The sequence below is a fragment of the Anabas testudineus genome, chromosome 17 (genome assembly GCF_900324465.2).
Source record: "Anabas testudineus chromosome 17, fAnaTes1.2, whole genome shotgun sequence".
NCBI classification, from domain to species: Eukaryota; Metazoa; Chordata; class Actinopteri; order Anabantiformes; family Anabantidae; genus Anabas; species Anabas testudineus.
In genome coordinates this window covers 17,770,372-17,778,855 of record NC_046626.1, presented here as the reverse complement: position 1 = coordinate 17,778,855, position 8,484 = coordinate 17,770,372, and the positions used below count along the sequence as shown (strand labels likewise).

Sequence of the window (8,484 nt, the reverse complement as noted above, 5' to 3'; positions counted from 1 at the left end):
TTAGAAAGTTGTCTTAGATTTTTATTCTAACTCTGTGAAAAACAATCTTTTTATTCTAATTCTAAAAACAAACCAGTCGGCTTCACTGGAATTTAGTCAAACTTATTTGCTGTTTTCATAGCGAGATTTTCCTTTCAAGGTTTATTTGGCTAAAGCTGATCATTTAAATGCTGCTACATGCCTCTGGGTTTACTATGTTTCAGAGTGATAAACAAATTATCCAAACCGAGAACTGGAATAGCACAGGTAAACAAAGAGAAACAACAACTTACTCAAATCACTGTTGGTTACTGATTGTGGAGAGAAATTAATCAGAAAGGGACTGATCTGCACGACAAAGCCAAAAGCCATTATCTCTAGAGGATTACTGTCTGAAATCTGTTAAAACAAGCCTACCAATTACCCAGTTTAGTTATGCGAGAGGCACAGAGTGAATTCAATCATCACAGGGCAAATTTGACCACATGATAAAACATGAAAACTATATGTAATGTATGAAATTCTGTCAATGTAAACCAAATCTGTTGTTTAAAAGTATAAATGCTGCCCATTGTTGTATTCAAGGTTTTAAACATACAGTGGGATTTAGTGATTGCTGCATTTATCAGACTTGTCATCTCCACTGTGTCTCCGCAGAGAAAGTCGTTGATCGCCACCAGTCTCATCGTGGCGGTGTCGCTCTTTGTGGTGGTGGTGAACTACTCAGAGAAGCCCTACTTCCTCTTCCAGCCTGTGTTCGGACAGACCTTCAGCAGCCACTGGATCTTCTCCAAGCAGTCATACAAGGCCTTCAAGCCTCACCAGGGCTACGTCAGCATCCCCAAACAAGAGGTGACAAACATCAGTAGTAGTATTTGTCTGCCTCACATATGACACTTTATTTTAAATATTGTACTTTTTGTACTCTGCATAAATGATGATATTAGACACAAATAGAAAGAGCTACAGTATACTCCAGTGTCTTCAAGCACATCATGACTTAAACATACTCAACTTTACTGTGAAACTTCTTGCATATTGCTTTATACAACATCTAGTGTGACATGTCAACATTTACTTTTGTGTATAAATAAATTATCAAGGACATTACCTGGTTGGTTGAGGGCACTTCAGCTGTTTACTCAAGTTGGACATTTATACAGAGAGAACTCAAGGACCTCGAGCTTTTTGTTTGCAGGAGTGTGTGTGTGAAGCTAAATGGTCTAAATTGAATATGTTAAAACATCTGAGAAAGTCTGGCTCAAAAGCTAAAACATAGAAAAGAAAAGAAATAATATAAGAAGGACAAAGTGGTCATGGACACAGACTGGAGAATTGTACACGTTTCTTGGTTCAATAAATGTGTTGCTGTGGGGTGACTGGACCAGATCAGGTTACAAAAACACAAGAAAACAAACAAAAAGTTAGCTGAACCTGACCTGTAGAAAAACTCGGAGCAGATGGTCGTCATCTGGTGGTCTCAGATTCACCCATTGAAATCAGTTTGGCCAGCAGATGGCGTCAGTTTTGACTGTGTTAAATGCTAAAAACAATTTCTAGCATCTTCACTTCATATTGATCCAGAAAGCTTTGGTTTCTCCTCCTTTACAACTTGCTTGGTAAACCGCTGCACACTCAGAGCTGCACTTCAGTATCGTCCCTTAACTGGCCTAGAGCCACTGCTTAAATACCATCTTTAATCTGGATCAACTTCACTCTAGGAGGAACCATTTCCCTTACAGGTACACACAATTTCTATTCTAAACACAGGCCAGTAACATTAAGTTAATTTAACCAGTCAACACTCAGTACATCTAAAAAGTCACAAACTATAGATTAAATCCAAATTCCATAACTCGACAACTTAAACAAATCAACATGAATACTCATACTCAACCCAATCCCCCCTACACACTTGGTCTACTCCATGATCTCTTTAATGGTGAGAGTATAAATAGAGGAAGTAGTTGGGCACCTCCTCCTTTTAGCTCCTGGATATAAGGTGAGTATAATTCTTATGGTTTGATTAAGTTAGAAACTCACAGTTCAATCTGTAACCAAACTTAAACAACGTTGTTTGTTTTACTTTAACACATTGCTGGATAGTTTGTTTGCAAAGCTAGAAGCTGGGATTTTGGATAAGCAAATATTTAACAAGCATGGTTAAGAATGTTCTCGACTGCTTGTTCCAATATGATTAAAAGTTTACAATTTAAGGACAAGAAACAACCTCACAGGTGTGATTCAGAAAGCTTTGGCTATAAAAGCAAACATTCATAATCATGTCATGTGCTGCCTAAACATAATGCAAACACTTTAGTTTCACCCGTTACTTAAAATCCCTCCTGAAGTACATTTCCCCCCGCAGTCCTGCGATAAAAGCATTAACATCTAATGTTTAACAATGAACCCCTTTTTTCCTTCCATTTTACACAATAAAAGTGTCACAACTTATGGCATACACAGGCAGCCTTTTCTTCTGGAGCATTCATATTCTATAACCCTCTATTAACATTAACCTGTCATCACACTGCTTCACCTCAGTGATGAAGGTTTATTCAAATGCACTCATGCAAAAGCGAAGCACCTCCTTGAGGATTTTCTTAATTCATTATATCAAGCTCTCTGTGATGGATCTGCAAATGCCTGTTTGATGTCTCTTGTGTGCATTATTTCTTTGTAATTCCAAACACACATGTCCGTGATCCTATTCTTCTGCCTTCAAGCAGCTCTGAGCTTTATATTCCCAGAACAATTTATGGAAATTGAAATATCAAAGCCTTTTAATTCCCAACACATCAAAATGTAAAAACCATGCTGCGTGTTTGTTGTCTGGTGAGGCATTCTGGTGAAAATTGTGCTCATATTGGTGGATGTTATTGGTTTGTCAGGCAGGAAAATTGTGTATTTTGTTCGTTTATGTGCGTTTACACCTGACGTTTCAGTTTAGATGGCAGTGCATGTAGAGTTGGAGTTGCGATGGATGTGTTGGTCTTCCAGGAGAAGTGAATGTCTTATGTTCAACAGGCTGATTTTGGCAGATTAATGCACAGCTCCATCCCCTGCCTTTGGAGAGCTTCATTCACACAACATAGGCCCAGAGGCAATCACGTCTTACACCAAGCTCTACGTCTGCACCTCCTTCTGCCTCCAGACAAGCCTGCTTAAATCACTGCCCCTGTCCCTGTGGAGATTTATGCAAATCATAGAGAGAGACCAGTAGCTTCTGCAAAATTAGGCCTCTTTTTGGCTCAGACTCCCCCACAAATTAGTTCACTGTGACAAATCAGATGGGGCAGTGATTGGCCTGAACGTGAGTGTCAAAAGTATTCTGCACACTTTCTGACAAAGGATGGACAGAATTGTGGAGGTCTGGTCAAGGTGATACTCTTGGTGCTGGTTGTCGTAAGTGATTACGTCCAGAGTGAAAGCCTGCTGTGAGCTGTCAGGCTCTGTTAAGCACACAGCAACACCTTAAGAAGCAGTAATATTTCTCCCGAACAGTAAAGCAATCTTACAGGATCCACAGTGAGGTGTCATCTGACGTGTTATAAAGCTCTCGCGAGCATGTTTAATGTATAACCCGGCCGCATGGGAATGGTCTGCCTTATTTTCCTCATTTGATTGAGTCTGTCTCCAGGTGTGATAAATTGTTCCTGCTCTGCTATACAGGAGAAATGGAAAACATTTGTCTTGTGGCACTTTACATTCATGCCTCTGGTCTATCACAGAATCTCACTGTTGTCATTTAGAACTAGAAACTTTAAATTCAGGCCATTTGAGATGCACAGCGTGGTTAGATTGCATTGTGTGTAATGTCTGAGGAAACTTCTGTTTCTGGATTGGGTTACGCTACGTTTGTGTATAAAAGCCTGTCTTAGCAGCTTATGGCAAATTCCAAACTAGTGACTAAATCAATAAAGCTAGTCAAGTTGGATAACATCTGTAGCGTCTGATCTGAAGTCTTTGACTTTTTAGGGAGACATATGATGCAATGTATTAAATGTATCTACTGTAACTTATGAAATGAAAAATCAATGAAATAAAATAACTGACTCTCAAATATATACAGTAAATAAATTCATTACCTCCATGTTTTCATTCTATATAGCGTTGCTATTTATCACACCTTATTTCAAAGCATTGACTTTTATTTGTACGTTTCTTTTCTGCTTCCAGGTTTTTATTACTGACTGTGACTCTTAAATATGTAATTTCTCCCACTGTTTAACATTATTTGGAAAAGGCTGCTAAAATACTAGTATCCACATATGAAGCTGGTCCAGTGCAAACATCTTCCCTCCCTGTTTTCCTCTTGCTTTACTGTATTTTAGTCCAAGGTCATACATTTTCTGGAAATACATATTTTGTTTCTTTTGAGTTCACATCATTATGAATCTGTTTTTTGATCAAGTGCCTAGATGAGAAATGTCAGCCATGATATATTAGCGTGTTAAAGTTAGCTTTGTTAACCCTACAGCTTACAGTTACTGGGTGTAAATACTGTACGGAGGAACAGTTGGATCTTAACAAGTTTCGCCATGCAGACAGCTACAGTTAATCAATTATTTTTTAAGTAGAAGGATGTCTAAATCCCAGGGAAGCATCCTACACTGGGACTTGACATGTTAATGTAATAATTATTGCATATTAATCGTGTCTAGAGCATCTTAATGAACGCCAAGGTTAAGTTCACACCCTGGTGATATAATTTAATGATGGCTGTGTTGCTGACATCAAGTATGCTTCTTTTTTTTTTTTTTTTTTTTTTTTAAATAACCCACTTTATTTTTAATACGCTCATGCATGAAAAGCCTTTGCTGAGTAGATTTTGTACTTATCAGAGAGTGCCAAAATTATTGGGATTATGAAAGTGCACTCTGTTTGTGATTAGTGCATGCCACACTGAAACAGCACGGTGGTGAACATGAAACTGAAACATGAATTACAGCTGAGAGGATGAGGAGGCCATAACATTTTATGGATTTACAGGATGTAATACTCGTAGATTTGCTGGGACTTAGATTCCTGTCCTGTACTAACTGAAAATGTTCCAGTAGGGCTTTCCACTGTTACATATGGCTTTATACACTTAGTAATGCATGTCAATGTGATTAGTGCTCATGGGAAGCTAATAATGTTCATTGCTGTTTTTATCTTTGTGACTATAAACTACTCAGATGGTTTTTAACTTTAAAGGAGTTGTTTTTATGTAGGGAAATGTTTCACGCAGTCTGAAAACAACCTGTCGTATATTGATTTACACTGAGCAGCTACACTGCTGCACTTGTGTGTTAAATGCTTTGCTCAAGGGCTCCACAGCGGTTGGTTTCTAGCCACAAACCGTGTCTCGTATGCAGTTAACCAACCAGTGCTCCCCACAGTTCCCAGCCAATCTGTATGTGCTGAGAGGTGTGATGGAGTTATGTGCTGGACTGGGCTGAGGGGGGTGATGATGGACGTGCTGCTGACAGCTCAAGGCTGCGGTGATGTGTCAACTACCCATTAAAAGGAAAACTACCAGCATTCGTCCCACAATTTAGTCCATACATGACCAAAAGCAGGTACTGTGTTGAAGTAAATTACACTAAAATGCTTTCTTTACGAAAAATTGAAAATTTTCTATATATTTCTTCTAAGCAGCTTTAATTCTATATGCACAACAACGGGTTGTGAGTGCTGATAAGCCAAATAACTTAATAGAATTTACTGTATTGTCTTGTGGGATTCGGTTTGTACACTAAAACTGTTGTCTGTTGATTAAACGCAGAACACACAAGGCAAAGTTTCACATTTCTCCACCCAACCAGAAGGCCAGAATGCAACACAAATGCAATTTGTATTCAAACCAGTGACATTACAGTTATTCTCCATTAAGCAAATGATCAAATGGGGCTTAGTCATGACACAATGCTTTTTCTTTTCTAACTTTCTTTTGCATTCATTCACTTAAGTAAGTTTAATCTCATCAAAACAAACCAAGCATATTAGCTTCAATTAGGTAAATCTCCCGTTTGAGATTCACAGAGGGCTTTCTTCTCCCCTTGGCAAAGCGTAGCTAAGAGCTATTATTGAAGATTCATTACAAATCCCTTTACTCCAGTAAAGTATAATAAGATATATAAAAAATATACAGTAAGATAAATGACGCATCAACGTTTTTGCTTCTCTGCTCTGCACTGATGCATTAAATCTGTCGTCGTAACCTCTGAGGTCCCACATCCAATTAACTTAATAAGTGTTAGTTGTGGGTCCTGTGACATTAATCTTAGGAACTAAAGGAAATTTACAGGACTGTAAAACATAAATGAATATTTTTTATAAATAATTACCAAATGCATTTTATGTAATGTTATGATCACACATAGGCTGCCAAAACATCACTTTCATATTATTATTATACATATAGAAAGTTTATCACCAACTATAACATCTTAACATAATTAGTAAACGATATGAAATGCAGTATATTTAAATGAAATTCATACTCTAACATCATTAAAATTTTAATTTTAAAAAATTGAAGTCTGGAGCAATTCATATAAAAAAGTTTATTTTTAATAGTCAGGGTATTAATGCATAATTTAAAACATTCAATGAGATAAATATCACACATTTTTGTAATAAAAAAAAATCCTAACACACACACACACACACACACACACACACACACAGTGTATTTAAAAGCTACAGTACTGTCTTGAATCTCTGTTTTAATTATCCTGTTTTCTCAAACCTCTACAGTGTGAGCTGTACTATAGTCTCGCCCGTGTTGTCTTAGCTATTGATAGAATTTGATAAAGGTTATATAGGTTTTTTTTTTTTTTAACACAGCTGTAGCCTTGAGGCTCAACATTTATATTAACCCCATTGTAGCAGGAGAAACATTTGTTTCTACATGGACTTTATTATAACAGACTTAATATATTCTGCTTGAGATAGAACTTCAACTTGTCCTGAATTGGTCTTGACTGCAGTGTGCATCCATAGACTTTAACTTGACTCCTGACTTGAACTCGTATAAAACGTCTTGATTTGTTTTGGACGTAACTCAGACTTGAAACCTCACTGGGGCTTTGACTTGACATGCTTCATCACTACTGATGCTGGATGTGACCTCTAACCTTTATAGTGCAGACTGCAGTGTAGACTGATTGTCACTGACCTGCTTTTTTCTCTCCAGCCACTGAAGCTACACTGTGAACTCTGCAGCATCGTGTCCAGTTCTGGTCAGATGTTGGGACAAGCTGCCGGCCCGCAGATTGATCGCTCTCCCTGCATCTGGCGGATGAACAACGCACCAACTCGAGGATTTGAGAATGACGTGGGCAGACGAACCACGCTGAGGGTTGTGTCCCACACCAGCGTCCCCCTGCTGCTGCAGAAACCACAGTACTTCTTCGGGCAGGGCAACGACACCGTCTACGTCGTGTGGGGGCCGCTACGAAACATGAGAAAGGATGGAAAAGGCATTGTCTACAATATGCTGCGACAGGCTTCGGAGAATTACCCCCATGCACGCATCTACGTCACAACGGAGGACAGGATGAACTACTGCGACATGGTCTTTAAGAAGGAGACGGGAAAGGACAGGTGAGTTGAACCTCGGTCTGCCATATTTTTTTGCTCCTGCCTGTTTTTGGCCCAGCTTCACTCCTTCTGCAGGAGTGCATTCTGCATTCCTCTGCACACCTCCAATTTATCAGTCTTGACAAATTTAGCATTCAGTACTTTGACATACACTGTTATGCTCGATGCCATAATATCATCCTTATCGATGCTGATGGTCTGCTCAGTGCTCTGTACTGTTCTTGTGTCGAATCCTCCCTTTCATCAGGCACTTTCAAAGAGTTTCTTCACTCTACATGGCTCTGGAGGCCATTTCCTAAAAAGAAGCTTTTATGGGAGCCTCTGAAGCATGCACTGCCTGCGTTATAGACATCAGCCAAATGCTGGTCTAGGGAAAATCCAGTTAATGAGGTAACATGATTCTGGCAGTCTTTCTAAACACCCCAGTTGCAGCTGGTCTCCTAACTTCTCTGACGGCATCTTGGCACATTGTGAATATCCAAAAACGATTAAATGATTCAAGCTGCAGATCAGCAAAGGATAACCTGGAAAGCTGGATGGAAAATTGGAAGCAGTGTTATAGTCAGATTTATTGTGATTATTTGTTGATATTTGGCACACTACAATATACTGCACACAGCAATTTAAAGACAAACCTGGTCGTTCCTCTTTCTACCATTTACCAAAAGAGAATTGCAGGTTAATGGTTTGGAGAACCAGGCTCCAGGCGCACTATTGTTTAGGATGAACCGTTTGCCTCAGACCAGACAGTGCTTATTTCTACCGAGCTCCACACTCCTGTCTCTCCCACATGTCATCAAGACCTCTCTTAACTTCTTAAGAGGATTAGCATGTTCAGTAATAGGCATAGCATCCATTCTATTTCAGCTCCATTGTCTTGCTGTTATGCGGGATGGCAGGGTTAACACTGAATTT

The 8,484-nt window shown here is 39.0% G+C and overlaps 1 protein-coding gene across 1 annotated transcript in view; it reads left to right on the top strand.

Moving 5' to 3' along the window:
• Positions 1-333: 333 nt before the first annotated feature.
• The window catches only part of st6galnac3 (ST6 (alpha-N-acetyl-neuraminyl-2,3-beta-galactosyl-1,3)-N-acetylgalactosaminide alpha-2,6-sialyltransferase 3), a 46,523-nt gene continuing 38,372 nt past the window's right edge, over positions 334-8,484 (top strand). The window contains exons 1-2 of the mRNA XM_026373585.1: positions 334-831; positions 7,163-7,572. Coding sequence (XP_026229370.1) covers positions 541-831; positions 7,163-7,572 — 701 coding nt within the window. The 5' untranslated portion in view covers positions 334-540. The remainder of the gene's footprint in view (positions 832-7,162; positions 7,573-8,484) is intronic.